At 43.1% G+C, this 14,708-nt stretch overlaps 2 protein-coding genes across 3 annotated transcripts in view; one reads left to right on the forward strand and one right to left on the reverse strand.

Moving 5' to 3' along the window:
- rnf13 (ring finger protein 13) overlaps window positions 1–7,440 on the forward strand; it is a 41,265-nt gene extending 33,825 nt beyond the window's left edge. For both annotated transcript variants that reach the window (XM_075485536.1, XM_075485537.1), the window contains exons 9-10: window positions 5,663–5,743; window positions 6,056–7,440. In XM_075485536.1, the coding sequence (XP_075341651.1) occupies window positions 5,663–5,743; window positions 6,056–6,420 (446 nt within the window). In that variant the 3' untranslated portion in view covers window positions 6,421–7,440. The remainder of the gene's footprint in view (window positions 1–5,662; window positions 5,744–6,055) is intronic.
- Window positions 7,441–8,617: 1,177 nt separating this feature from the next.
- pfn2b (profilin 2b) lies at window positions 8,618–13,400 on the reverse strand. The gene is made up of 3 exons (XM_075485547.1): window positions 13,052–13,400; window positions 10,770–10,962; window positions 8,618–10,360 (listed from the first exon to the last, which is right to left on the reverse strand). The coding sequence occupies exons 1-3, from the start codon at window positions 13,178–13,180 to the stop codon at window positions 10,263–10,265; spliced, it is 420 nt and encodes a 139-aa protein (XP_075341662.1). The 5' UTR covers window positions 13,181–13,400; the 3' UTR covers window positions 8,618–10,262.
- Window positions 13,401–14,708: the final 1,308 nt, after the last annotated feature.

A 14,708-nucleotide genomic window follows, 5' to 3' on the forward strand; every position in this document is an offset into this window, starting at 1 on the left:
ATGTTGTTCCGCTTGATCCTGACTCATAACACTTGACTCTCATGGGTCGGCTGTGGTGTCGTTTCTTTCTTTCTATTTTTATTTTTTCTTTTCCTCACATGATCCAAACCCAGATGAGAAATGTCATCGATGCATTATGACACATCATTCCTCGCCGGAGCTCTGCACCTTTGAGCTAATCGGATTAATATGGACTTGATTTTTCCACAAAGCCCACTGTGGCAGATTAGAGCTCGTCTCTGTTGAGACTGGACACATGACTGATGCTTTGGAATGTAGAGTCGGTCATGCTGGAGGCCAGGCTGGGTCCAAAGTTAACTGTATTTTGGTACAGTGTGTGCTGCTTGTTTGCAACGACAGTTTGGAGGGAGAGAAGAGACAAAATGTGATTAAGCGAGACGAGATCTCTGCTGTGTTTTATTGTGAATTGAAGCAGTTGACTCAAAATGTCTGAAGCTTTATTTAGATTTTTGTTCCAACTCTAGCTTCCTCTTCTGTCTGAGTAGAAAGGCTAGACTGGCCATAGTCATGTTTTGAAGTGCAAATCCTCTTTGTACTGCGGTTAAATAAGTTTGTCTGTGTATTCAGAGGTTTTTCGTGCCAGCTGCACTTCCCCCGGCAGCTGTATTTTTCAGACTGGAGAGCCACTGACTACAAGTCAGCTGTGCAGGGGAACACCAGGGAGCTTAGGAGAGAAAGGGTGGTGCATAATAAGCATCCCCCCTTGCAAAGCTGCAAATTGAGGGGATTGTCTGCTCCTCCCCGCCCGTCTGTAACAGATGCGCATGCAGCACAGGCTAAAAAGCGCTGCGTGTTGCTCAGATAGCCATGTCTGTCACCTCGGGCTCTGTGGTGTCTGCACTCTCATGGCTGCGACTCTTAACTCAGGGTTTCCACAAGGCACAGCTACTGTCAACCTTAGCTGTTGCTATAATATGCTGAGATGTCCAGGAAAAAAAGCCTCTGGGGGAGGGGTCTCTGCTCTCCTGTCAGCTGAATCGGAGGGTTTGGCAACACAGGATGCCAAATCTCTACCTAATCACCTTTTAAGCCCTGTACTCTGGAGCAACACTAAGTTGGCAAGAAACCAATGCCCTGATTTGAGCATAGGCAGGCTGTAACAGAGGGGCTCTGCCTTTGTTGTCTTATGGGGTGCATTGTTTGGCTGTGTTAACCCCAGGTAACACTAAGGTCTCCAGTAATAGGATTTAACTAGTGTTGCCTGTTTGTAATATCTTTGTTTCCGCAATCATTTCAAGGGGAAGTGCTCAAATGTTACACAATAAATGCTCTCACATCATCAGGAACACTGCATCATACGTGGCAGAAAATATCTGATAGCCATTTACGTCATTAGAAGTTGTCAGAAGTGACGTCAGTTGGTGCTGAAGACCAAATAAAAATCAGACCCGTGCAGCACCATTCTTCATCTCATGGTCAGGGCCAGGCAGCATGAGGCTATGTTAACACTGCAAGCATATTCTACTCAAATCTGTATTATGGACCCAGCTGTCGGCAGTAATCATCTATACCATGAGTCATGTAATTGTTTGACAATGAGGAAAAGAATGGGAGGGGGGGGGTGACCATTAAAATGGCTCCGCCGCATCAGTTTCAGCCATTGTGAGGAGCACAATGCTAAATTGGTGAATTGCTGTTTGACAAAACACAGACTGGCTCAGCCTGTGGCAAAAAAATATGTCAACACAGACACTTTGACAAGCTGGAATCACAAAGGTCATCCGAGGGCCAGCTGAGTGTGAAGTTTCTAGTTGCTGCACTTTCTTTGGGACGGCTCCGTGCCAAACGAGTCACTCAAGACTTTCTTCCATCTGGAAATCTTTGGGCTCCATGCCTGAACTTTGGTCAAAAAAAAAAACAAAAAAACACAACAACATTTGAGCCTCAGCAGTGGGAAGGATGCCTCATGGTGCCTTTGGCCTTGGCTGCAGGAGATTGTGCTGAGTCAGGAGGGTCCTGTTGATGTGTTTTAGAGCTGTGATCTGTTAGAAACCAGGGTTCACACTACAGGACTTTAACCCAGATTTTTGCATCTCAGACAACAGGCAAAGATCTGTGGCAAATCTGCATTGGACCTGCAGTCACCGACCGTTGTGTGTGAAAGTTTTAAAAATGGGATTTGTGAGGCTCGCATTTGCGCATCGCAGTTTCCGATCAAATGTCCAGTAAGCACGACATTTAACGGTGGGCAAGGAGGAGCTGTTGAGTGAGCCGTGAACAATTGGTTACAGCCAATGAGTGCGCGTGAGGAGGTGTGGGGTGAGCCGAGGGTGTGGAAACCTGGAAATGGAATATAAAAACATGCAACAAGCATAACAGAGCTTGGTAAATAAACTTTGGAACCACTTTACAGAGATGAACCAGATGAATTTAGGGCTATGTCTGGTGTGAAATCTTGTACTGTGTGCCCTCCTGCCACAGATCTGCCATGTCGTGTGAAACCAGTTAAGAAAAAAAAAAAAAAAAAAAAGCACGGTGGTGCACAACGATTCAATCAAAAATCATGGCCTGGTCATGGCTTTACTTTCAGCAAAGATCAGTGTTGTTTTTGTAATTCAGATTGTGTGCCGTGAAGATTAATATCCCATGTTTCATTTTCATTTTTTCATTTAATTAGCTATCATGCTAATGTTTGTAACTACAGTTCCCACAGTGCCCACTTAACGCTTGCGTGCCTCAGGTAGGCCATACCGAAGCTTTGCTCCGTCCGTGTTAATAAGTTTTCTGACTGCAGCCATTGTCAATATGGCAGCAGCCAGTAAACCCCAATCCACGTTGTCCGCCTAACAGAAACCAGTAAGTGGCATTTTTGTGTGCATTTTTGTCTGCTGCATCTCTGCTGGTTTAGTGTGAATAATCGACGTGGAGATTGTGCCGAGCAACATCGTGCGAGGTCTTTTCTGAGTAGGTGGAGTTGTTTTGTGAAGGTGCTTGGCAGGCAGCTCCTCGGCTGCTGCTGCGCTGGCAGGATGGGGGAGTGCATCTGCCCACCGTCTCAGTTGTTTTCATATCCTCTTCACTCATTTCTCTCTGCTGCTGCAGTTGTTGTACACTTTTCTATTTCTTCAAGATATTTGAATGTTTTGCTCATTCCCTCTAAAATATCTACATGTTGATATTGATTCTTGTCAAAGGCAGGTGCGGTTGTGATGGTACGTTACGCCTGGTTTGCATCTATGTAATGGGGTTTCAGTTCAGTTTGGAATGAATAGAAGAGACACAGAGTGAGTCTGTCTGTATGGATAATGCACAATGTCCTCATGAACAGTACGGTGCCATGTAATGATGCACAATAGCAGTCTGAGCAGGAGCCTGTGATCTGAGATCTGTGTCATAGTACAGGGTTATGCAATAGCAACCGCCACGGCTGACAGAGTAGAGCTCCGCTCTGCCATTAACTTGACTTATGCTCTGGGTTTATTGCAGAGCCTTGCGTCATCCCCATTTAGGCTGCGAGCCTTACGTGTGGCAGTTGAGTTCTGGGCGAGTTTCTCCAGCTGCTGACATCTAACAAACCCTGGAGTCAGAAACGGCGAACACACGTACGATGGCAAACTGCAAACTAACTCGGGACACAAGGGAATTGTTTTTGAGCCTGAATTCTTGCTCTGACCCCCGACCTCTAGTATGCTCCCCCCTCTGCGTTTGATGAGTCACTCTATCCCTTCCTGCAGCTTTCTGTGGCAAACCTGTGGCAGGGAGTGAAGCGCATGCACACACAGCAGCTGTGGTGTGTGTGTGTGTGTGTGTGTGTGTGTGTGTGTGTGTGTGTGTGTGTGTTTGTGTGTGTGTGTGTGTGTGTGTGTGTGTGTGTGTGTGTGTGTGTGTGTGTGAAGCATGTCAATGTCAGCACAGAGGAGCTCTCTCTGCGTCTCTGGCCTCTGTGCCAGTTGTTCTTGTCTGGTCGGCTCAAGCAGTGACCAAATGTGTAGGTGCGTTTTTTTTTCTCTTTTGACTCAGTTTTCCTGCCACACTGCCTTCCATTTCCTCGCTGCAGCTTTGCTGTACACATCCATCGCTCGACCAAAGTTCAGTAGAACAGCGGGGTTTTCTTTGAGTGCCAGGAATGCTGGCTGGCTGCACGATTAATGAAAAGTAGAAGAAAGAGGAGCTGCAGTGGCTCTCGGAGTCCTTTCATATTGTGCTACTGGCCCCAAAACGTTAATATAAGGGGTTCCCAGTTAAGTTTAGTTACCAAACATGGACTAGATCTTTTCAGTTGGCTTAAAAGGTTGAATATTGAATATTTGAATATTGAGGAGTGAGTAGTGTCCACAGCAGTCCTTGATCAGCCAAAGCGGGGTCATTTGTTCAGCTGGAGCAGACTGTATTATGTTCTGCTACAGAGCACTGTCACTGTACAAATCCTCAGGTTTCATTGAAGGCATCTTGAGCCTTTTTAGTCTACAGGTTACAGCTTTGAAAAGCTTCGCAGTGCCAACCCCTTTAAAAAAAATAGATAAATATTTTTTTTTTTAAAAACAACATGCTAGCGTAATGGCTTGAGTTTAAACGAGGGCCAGCCCTGCTCATTATCTCCACAGAGTTCACAGAGAAAAGTTCATAAAGCCACTGAAAACTTTCCCTCTTCTTCTCTCAGAATAGCTCAGTTATTGCCACAGTTCAGCATTTCCTGAGTTTATACTGGATACTGGAGCCATGCCTGTGTGAACGCTCCCTCCCCTTAACCCTGACTTTCCAGCTCTGTCAGTGAGACAGAGAGGCTGCCCTCGAGGACTGTTGGGTTAAAAAAAAAGATGGGGATGATGGTTGTGTGGATCTCTGGAAGGTGTAAAAACGGAGCTGAAGGAATTAAAAAAAAAAGAAAAAAAGGGGGGGGTTTCTCTGAAGCGGAGTCTATCGTCTTGAGTTGTAATTGCTGGAGCTCGGAAAGAAAAGGAAGGAGGGTCGGGGGGGTCGACATGACTTCCATTCCTTATATGGTCACATGCAGCCCTGGCACAAACAGCGTGCAGTTGGGGAAAACATACTCCTTTAAAGCTTGCATAAACACACCGACCCACCGCCTTGCTGCCTCCACCTTCCTTTAGAAGAGGAAGGGAAGGAAAAAGAAGAAGAACGCCGTGGAATCTGAAAGGGAGTGCACAGATAAATTCCTGAGCTTTTCAGTGTGCACAGAGACTTTGCACCTCCTGTTACTTCAGGAAATGCGAAACTGGCAGCGTAGAAGCTGCTCTGCCTGCAGGCTGAGGACTGTTCTGGACGGGTGGGTTCAGGGACATATTTGGACAAAGAATTGAAGGAAATCGGACTCATGAGGCAGCAGAGTTCCCAATTGTCTCACACATGAGAGACCTAGCTGACCCCAGCAACTGTCAAGGACATGAAAACATCTGCTATCTCATTACAAACAATACAATTTGCTTTAAAAAAAACAAAAACCTGATAATAATTTACAACTGCATGGATCATTGTCTTATATCGATGACGAGGCGAATCAGAATACACACTGCTCACACACTCATTTTGGATTGGCCGTATCTTTATCTGTTTTCAGTACAAGGAATGGATAGTTCCACGAGTCGTCTTCTGTTTGACAGACGCGCGACTCTGTCGGCTGATAAGAAATGTGAAGCACCGCCCACTTTAAAAGATGACTCTGCTTTGTGTTTTAACCCAGGGGATAACTACGATGTCTGTGCCATCTGCCTGGATGAATATGAGGAAGGAGACAAACTGAGAGTCCTGCCATGTTCTCATGGTGAGTCTTCTGCACCAGCAATGAAACCCAAATCATATCTTTTCTAAAGAACCCGGCATGCTGACAAGAGCTAGTCAGATCCATAAAGAACCAGATTTCTTTGAAAGATTTTCAGTTCTTCTCAGCTAATGGTTAATAATGCCCTGCTAAAATGGCTTCATTTGAAGTCTATAACAAGAAGATGTTAGATTTACTGTTACATCTAATAGAAGATCAGCTAAGCCACACGTAGAGGAAGTCTTTTGTTTAAAATAACACCAAATGAACTGATACGCTGAGCTTGTGGAGTTCTGATGTTCTCGTTGTCTGTAGCTTACCACAGCAAGTGTGTGGATCCCTGGCTGACCAAAACCAAAAAGACCTGTCCGGTGTGCAAGCAGAAGGTGGTCCCCTCGCAGGACGACTCCGACTCGGATTCAGAGGAGGGGGAGAGCGGCCCCGACGAGAACGAGGAGGTGTCCGAGAGCACTCCGCTGCTGCGTTCCCTGGCCTCCACCAGTGCTCACTCCTTCGGCACCATGTCTGGAGCTTCCCGCTCGGAGCAGGACCCCGACTCCTCCGAGTACGACGAGTTGGACAGCAGCGACAGCGAGGAGGAGGTTACCGTGGAGACTGTGGTGGTGCAGATGCAGCAGCCGTGCTCCGAAGGCCACGAGCACGACCTGCCCCGAGCCTGACTGACATGTTGGTCGTCCCCGGATCCGTCACTGACATCCTGCTCTCCCCGACCTCACAGCTACAAGGACTTTTGTTGGGGGCACAAAACAGATTGATCATCTCAGTTCTTCTGTCACTGCCCACAATACATCGAAATGCTCTTTAAGTGTAGTTAAGTTTTTTTTTTATGCGATTAAGAATGAAGCGCTGAGTTACAAGTGTGTGACAAAGAGTCAGTGAGTTCATGACAGGACTGATGACACTTATGTACAGTAGGCTGCTTACTGTACTTTTCTCATAAAAAGATAAAACAAGTGGCGAGGTCCAGACAAACAATCACTCAACACAAAGTTCAGTACAAGTACTGTCTATATATTTATATCTATATATATATAGATATATATATGTATATCTATAGATATAATTAAATAAGAATTAGAGATCGCTGTAAGTGGCATCTTAACCTTTGATAATCTCCTGTCCAACATGTACATACGTGTTTACGCTACATCGTCACAACCTGAACCTATGCAGCACCCGTTTTGTGGGGGGGGGACGGAAATAACAGCTAGTCGAGCAACATTTAAAGTCACAGCAAAATTGTTTTGCCTATGTATATCTAGCCTGATGTTTGAAGGAGCCCATGTGCTTCATTATTTTGTGCCACAGTTGATCTGCTACAGTGATTCACGTGTAAGAGAAACTGAAGAGGAATCGGTAGTTGAAATGTATTCCAAGGCATCACATGAAGTTGTGGATCACACAAGTTCCACACTGCCCATTGGTAAACTTCTTATGGCTGCTCCCGACTTTCATTTAACACAGTTACTGGTTGATGAACCACGTAATGCACATTTAACTGATATTGTTTTAATACTGTTTATAGGAAATAAGCAAATGTTCTTTTTTCAGGAAACGACTAGACTTGTGTTGACAAATTGTTGCCTTTTCAGTTGTATTTTTGTCTTACGTTTTATTTTTCCCCTGCTCATGTATGTCTTCTCAAACTCACTTCAATAAAATGAGACACTTGAGAAACATTTTACTGTCACTTGATTGAAATTGGCAAGCATTAACCATCTCTGAACAATCCCACTTGCATCTTAAACACTCACGTTGGCGCTTTCTGCAACATCTAATCTCATCTGATAAAAAGCCCGTTCAAGAGCGACGTGGCACAGTAAGCAGGTGAAAGTTGAGGGAGCTTTTTTATCAAATAACAGAAACGTGCTTATTGTGGTCTCTATATGCAAATTAGACACTGGAGGGATGATCTAACTGGAACAAAGATTTTATGCTTTTACCCATCTGTTTGGTTTTAAAGTAAATGAAAGTGATGGGTCATCTATTCCAACACCAAGGGAAGGGAAAACCACCCCGCTATGGAGCATTCTTATTCACTTGGACTCTTGGTACTTATGGGGCCAGTGGTTCATGTCAAATTAACTTTAACACGCACATCCATATTCCTTTCGTTTGCCTAATTTGATTTGAATAGCGCAAGTCAAATGCATGCCTCAGAGCGGCCATTAATTCATTTTGGAAAGGAGGCGATTCCAATGCGAAACGATTGATAAATTTAACGGGAAGCGTTCCAGGCAATTGTGCAGAATGTCGCGCCCAACAAAATCTACCAGCTACAAATAAAACATCCACTTTGTCAACTTTTTCCTCCCCAGGAGCGTCTGACAGGAATAAGTAGTAAAAACCAGACTTATTGTTCTTCCAGAACTCTACTAGGTTCAAATGGGAAATATATTAAAAAAAAAAAAAAAAAAAAAAGTTCTGTCTTTGTTTTCAGATCAAAGATACACACAAGGAATTTCTAGCATTTGATCCCAAAGTGCACTTGGGCTGAAAGCACTTGGTCATATAGGTTGCCATGACGGTAGATCAAATTCAGAAGTTCATATTTAAACCAGCATGCAAAACTTGAGGGAACGTTAGTGACCAGGTCAAAGCATATTTTGAGAAATGTGCCTAAAAACTTAAAAAAAAAGACAGTATTGAGATGAAGAACTGACAGTGAACACTTGTCTGGTTGGAATAAATTTATTTGATCTGTCTGTAAACAAAGTGATAAATCAATATATGGCATTTATTGGTTTATGCATATGAGATGCATGAAAGACTGTATCTCAGATGCAAGAAGAGAAAAAAAAAAATTAAATGAAATAAAGTGGTGAGGAAAGGTAATGAACAAAAACAGCAAACGGGACTTTTTCTTCCTTTTTAATGAGTACACATATCCCACAAGCCCTAAACAGTGGAGCGGAAGCTAAGAGGGAGAAAAAAAAAGTGCAGATTAAATGACAGGTGAACAGTGGGTAAAATCCATTTTACAACAGATCTCTACGTTATGGCACAGGATACACGGGTTCTGCAGTTAAGTTTGGACAAGACAACCATCATTTCAACTCATCCCATCTCCCATTGAGTGTTATTTCTACTTTTAAAAGTTAGTCGTTTATCAGTTGGACGTTACAGTAAGCAGTACTGAGCGTGGACAGACCGTGCAATACCCCAGAGCTTTACTATAAAGTAGAAGGCAATTTATTCCTTAGTTAAGTAGTTGTCAACAGCATGGGTTTTTACAAATGCTTTTGCTTCGCTAAATAAAGTCAAGATTTTTTTTTTTTTTTTTTTTTTAAAGATACTCCCACCCTTACCTGCCCCGTGGCTTTAGAATTTCAACCATAGTTACTCTGTGGTTACAGTTTCCTTGGAGGAAAGAAAAAAAAAAAAAAAAAAAAAAAAAAAAAGTCCATCATGTGATATTGGGCAGTTGTATAAACACCCAAGCTGCGACTACACTTGGTCCTATTTATAATAATAAAAAAATAATAATTCAAACTGGACACTCCAGGTGATTATATGCTGGGATATATACTGTCAAAAATAATATGAATTAAAAAAAAGGAAAAAATGGCAGCCTTTCAAAAATATATTACAAGAGCTGGCAAACTAAACTGTTAGTGCCTGAGCCATTGTTACTGTGGAATGTCCATGGATTTTGTGTAGTCATGGAGGTTGTGACACCAGGCGGAGGGGCTACCAGCATCTGGATGAAACCAACCAACTTCATGACAGCCAACTGAACTAATCCCATGTAGTGACAACCCTCCTTTACATGAATGGATTCAGGACAATACAGCGACTCTGGAGGGTGAGCAGCTGGGTTTGCGAGTAGTGTTTAATAAAGCGTCTCATGTGGGGTTTATAGTATTGCCCAATTCAAGCTAGTAGGAAAGGAGGGATGGGGGGCGCTGAGGTACTGAAAAATTTGGCAAGAGGGAGCCCGGAGTGGGTGTGTGACAAATGACAGTGGTCCGAGATATGCACAGTCTCCACTCCTGGACAGGGAGGAAATAAAGACAGACATGACGAACTTAGTTACTGCTCCAAAGAAGAAGAAGAAAAAAAAAAAAAAAAAAGCCATCGGCTGCTCAGGGGGTGGAGTGTCTATGGTTGGGGTTTGGGAGCATTACGTGATAGGTATCATGAAACAAAGAAAAAATTACTTTCTACTTCAAATTGATGCTATAGCTTCCACTGAAAGAGCGTTGAGCCAGGTTTTTCTGTTTTTGCTGGTCTTGGTTAAGTACAGATTTGTCATGACATCCTGTTTAACAACATGCTCATTATTTTTTTTATTATGGATCAACTTTAGAGTCCTTGGGGGTGGAGGGTGGGTTGAGACTACAGTGGTGGTGGTGGGGGGGTGGGGGGGGTGACCAAAAAAAAAAATAGAAGGGAGGATAACAAATAGGGCGGAGAAAGGCAGAAATTACAAACTGGAAGTAGTGTGAAATGCAACAGGGTGGCAAGGGTAAGTTGCTAGTGTAGCTGGATACAGGCTGCTTTAGTAGTTGGACTTCCGCAGGTACTCAGCCATTGTAAATGTCTTCTTGTTTAGCTGCCCTCCATGGACACCTTCAATCCCCTTGACAAGAACCAATGCTGGAGCACACAAAGGAAAAATAAATAAATGAACAGGCATGATGATATCAAGGCTGGAAAAGAAAACACTCATTTCCACCCCAGCTAAATATGGGGCAGAACCCGACATCATTAGAATTGCTCCTGGGATTTTGCTGCGGGTTTGACAGTTACTTTTTTCGGTCTTTTTTCCTTCCTTCTTAGTTTTGTTTAGAGTTAATTTATTTTGCTCTTCAACACTGCTACAACACTGGTGTACATTCAATACAACAACGACAAAACTGTTGTCGTGGGAGACGTGTTGCAACCGCACCCACGCACAATATATAGGCTACAACAATAAACTAACAGCACTACATCAGAACAGGCTACCGTGTTACTGTAGCACAACTACAATATGAATTACTTAAAAAACAGAAGCGGTGCTCACCTTTACTTGCTTTGCCTACAGATATATTGTACGTCGACTCTCCTCCTTGACTCTTTGTCCGAATGTCCATTGTGTGATCTCCATCAGAGAGGAGGCTGTCTCTGATTACCGAGCATTTGCAATTGCCCAAGGTCAGCCCTTTGGTGAAGAATCCTGTTCGGTCCGTTCCCACTAGCACATCAATTTCTGCAGGCTGGTAAAAGAAAAAGATTACATTGGCTGACTTGGTCATATTTGAGTTACAATAGTTTTCCACTCAGTGGAGATTTTGAATCAAAACCTGAAAATTTGACTGCTAAAGATTAGTAGCCTTTTTGTGGAATTAATGTACCAACTCAATAGCATCAACAAGTGATTAGATGCACATCTCAGACACAATGCCACTCCTGCAGAGTAAAGGAAACACCTGGTTATACCTCAAACCCCTAATCTGTTCAACTCCAACTTGACTCCACATTGGGAGTAGGAACATAATGTGACATGCTTGCAAATATCAAGTATACTTTTGGACTAAAACCATGTAGTTGATCAATGTAAAGTGCTAAACCTATGCTAACACTTGGCTTCCATTCCTGGAACATGGAAGCCTTTTCAAACCTCAAAATATCAAATAAGGAAGTGTTCAATCACTAGTCATCCACAAAAGACCCTGGTCAGACTAAAGTTGTGGATATTTTATTGGATATCTTTGAACAGAAAGCATTAGCCTCCCTGTAGTTTTCCCCTTTTGTACCATCACTGACAAGTTCCTATGTTCCAGAGGGTTTTGAAAGGGAGTCCGGGCGCATATTTGGGATGATTCTGGCTACCACAAACAGAAGTGCATTTCATGACTTTGCTTTTGTTAAAAAGCTATTTTTTTTTTGGAAACACGGCATTAACAAAAGAAGCAGAGCCCTTTGACTCCCATAGTGCAGTCATCGTACAGGAAAACCTTCAGAAAGGAGGAAAAGAAACAAAGACACCCGGCGTCAACTCGCTGCAGTCCGCTTAAAAAATAAAAATAAAAATCCAATCATCTACTTTGAACGAATTGGGCATAGCTGACGCTGGTAACGACCATGACATCGTTTGATTCAAATGTCCAAAGTCTAGAGGGATACGTATGGGTTGTAAACGTTTTGAGTCTAAATCACAGTAAGAAGCCGTTGTATGCACTTTATAAACCTTACGAGGCCATAGCGATGTGATACATGGCCAAGCAATCAAGTCCAACCCTGCCTTCACCTGAGGGTTATTCTCAAGAAAAGAAAAAAAGTTAATGTCCAAACACGCCACTAAACGTTTTAAGCACGACACCATTCCAGAGAGGACACTCCCAAGTAGTCTTGGCCCGTTGTTAGCCTGTAGCGTAACTTAGCGCCATCTCAGCTAACGCCGCAAAACGACAAAAGTTTTAGCTGCAATCGCGACTCCTCAAATCTCCCCAAAATTTACAGTCAAGCGCAATTTACAAAATGGAGTCTTGAGAAAAACGCCGGAGATAACAAGGTAACTCAAGCAGACGCTACGGTCGATTAAAATGGCAATAAACGTTAGCCTGCAGCTAACAAGGATGCGGGCAGATATCTCAACTAGCTTCCATGAACAAGACGAAGAAGCTGGGAGTGTATCCGCCATCTCGGAGGAAATGGGCGGTAGCACCAGTGTGAGTCACAGAAGACGAATTTGGGAACAGGAATAATAAAAGACCAACGGCAACTCTGCACGTCAGGAGCGCATGTGAGCGCCACCACCAGCTTTGGGTTAGCCGCTAATGGTCTCCAATGAGAATGACCGGTCTGGTTTGAGCTAACCTCGAGCTAGTTTGCTATACAGTCCGAACATTAACTTTTCCCGCTCAGAGCAATATGGAGCTCGTTATGGTTATACCGAACACATTGCATTTAATTTTACATTTGGTGTTACGAGATAGAAATTCTCTCTAAAGATCGGACGTGTCTTCTCCAGCCTATTCATTTTAACTGAACGGTACTACAGGCAGACACGGCCAATTACTGCTAGTTAGCGATGCTAGTTTAGCCCCTTTAGCTCCAGTTATCGGGGCCATTAGTCGCTCGCTCGGTCATCTCCTGTAGTGGTAGAGTTTTTTTAAAAAAATTTTTTTAAAGTGTTGTAAATAAAGTAATCAAAGAAAACTGCAAATGTCGACAAGTCTGCATGCCTGCTAAGTGTGATCACCAGATCACATGTGTACCGCACTCTTTCACCAAGGCCCGACTATGCAGACAAACGCATACCACGGGCAAATTGTTTGATAGTGGCACATAGCGAATACTGACCGTTATGTTCTCAAACATGCCTCCCGGGTGAGATGCCCAGACGGATTTGGCGTCCGTGTACCCAACAATGGCCGCGTCCTGGCAGATCCCATCGGCCATCAGGTTGTCCACGTAGGACGTCCAGCTCATGTTTGACTATCAGTTCTCGGATGAAATACGCTGGGTAAAGTTAGATCACAATCGTCTCTCGAACGACTAAAAAGCTATGAGGAAGCTGTATATATCGGCAAATAACGATCCTCCTGCAAGCGAAAAAAAACCACGGCTCTTTCACTTCCCGGTATTCTTCTGGTCAGCCAACGAAGAGAATACGCTGCTTTCAACCAGGCGCTTGGGTGTAGTCAGCACTAAAAAAAGAATCACTCCGCCTGGGCCGTTGTTCGTCTTTCCGCTTTTATTGCATGATATAGTTCGCGGCGGAGGAATACCGTGCTTGATTTTGATTGCTAAAAGCTAGGCAGTCTATTTTTTCTAGGTTAGGTTAATCCAGTCACTATGCTTGCTTTAAGCTAGCAAAACCTCGTTGTTATTGCTCAAGGCTCATGTAAACGTTATTACAAAGAATGAACATTTCTTTTTCAGGCACCGTTTACACTTTAAACCAATATTGCAGATAACAATCACCGGGTAAAACGGAAGGATCCTGGTTAGAGTACAGAAAACTTTCTGTCAAAGAACAATGTAACGGTGTGAATGTGACCATTGCATTTCATTCATATGTGAATACTGTATTTCCATTTTAACAATAGCCCGTTCTCTGGGGTGTCCTCCAATTAATATATAGCAAGTTCTTCATTTTACTCTGGGGCACTCTCTGTAAACTTCTTTTATACACTAACAAGAGTATCATTTTGCATGAGATTGGAAATGTAGTCCATCACAACAATGAGGGAAGACATGGTTAAACTCCAAAATATACAATGATTTGCTCAGCAGGACACACACTTACAGATGACGTCAGTTATGGGATCAATCATTTGACTTCTACAGGACAGTATCAGGTCACCTAGTAATGTTTTGCATGTGTCTGTGTTTGTCCAACTGATCTCCATGGAAACCATTAATAAGGCTACCACGTGACTCTGTAATCTTAACACAAGTCAGAAAAAGACTGTAGTTTCTTTTCTCTTTTTTTTTTTTTTAACCTAAACAGAAACAGGTCGCTTCACATTACTGAAAACCTGCTCTTCTTCTCTTACATTGGTAATATTCTACATCTGTGATGCTCATCCCAGGAAGTCAGGAAGTTTCGCTTCCCTGTTTTAAAAGGTTTTGACCTTTTTTTTACTTTCCAGTATTGTCAATAGTAAACTGTAATTGTCGTTTTTCCCCATGAAATTAACCTGGCTGTGATAAAATGCCTGGATTAACGTCAAATACTTGAAAAAGTCAACTGAAGTGACTCTGCACACACAACCACGAGTGCTTGCAAGGGCCAAATAACCTAAATGCACAGGCCGCTGTACAAAAGAAGCTTTGCCAGTGAAATATCATTATTTTCTGAGCTGATCCAACTTTCAGAGCTGAAGTTTTATGGCCTTTTATACAGTCTCCTTCATTTTAGACTCTCTGAAGGCTTGTGGTGCAAAACAGTTCTATCTTTGTCTCAAAACGTCCTGAGTTCATTCTCTTTCTGTCCCTGCAGAAGAATGAGTGT

Source organism: Odontesthes bonariensis, chromosome 15 (assembly GCF_027942865.1).
Source record: "Odontesthes bonariensis isolate fOdoBon6 chromosome 15, fOdoBon6.hap1, whole genome shotgun sequence".
NCBI lineage: Eukaryota > Metazoa > Chordata > Actinopteri > Atheriniformes > Atherinopsidae > Odontesthes > Odontesthes bonariensis.

What these genes read in the sequence shown, in the direction of transcription:
- pfn2b (XM_075485547.1), bottom strand. Translation starts at nt 13,180, where the DNA reads ATGAGCTGGACGTCCTACGTGGACAACCTGATGGCCGATGGGATCTGC. An exon ending in GCATGTTTGAGAACATAACG is followed by an intron (nt 10,963 to 13,051) that starts GTCAGTATTCGC and finishes TTCTTTTACCAG; the next exon opens with CCTGCAGAAATTGATGTGCT. An exon ending in TGTAGGCAAAGCAAGTAAAG is followed by an intron (nt 10,361 to 10,769) that starts GTGAGCACCGCT and finishes TGTGTGCTCCAG; the next exon opens with CATTGGTTCTTGTCAAGGGG.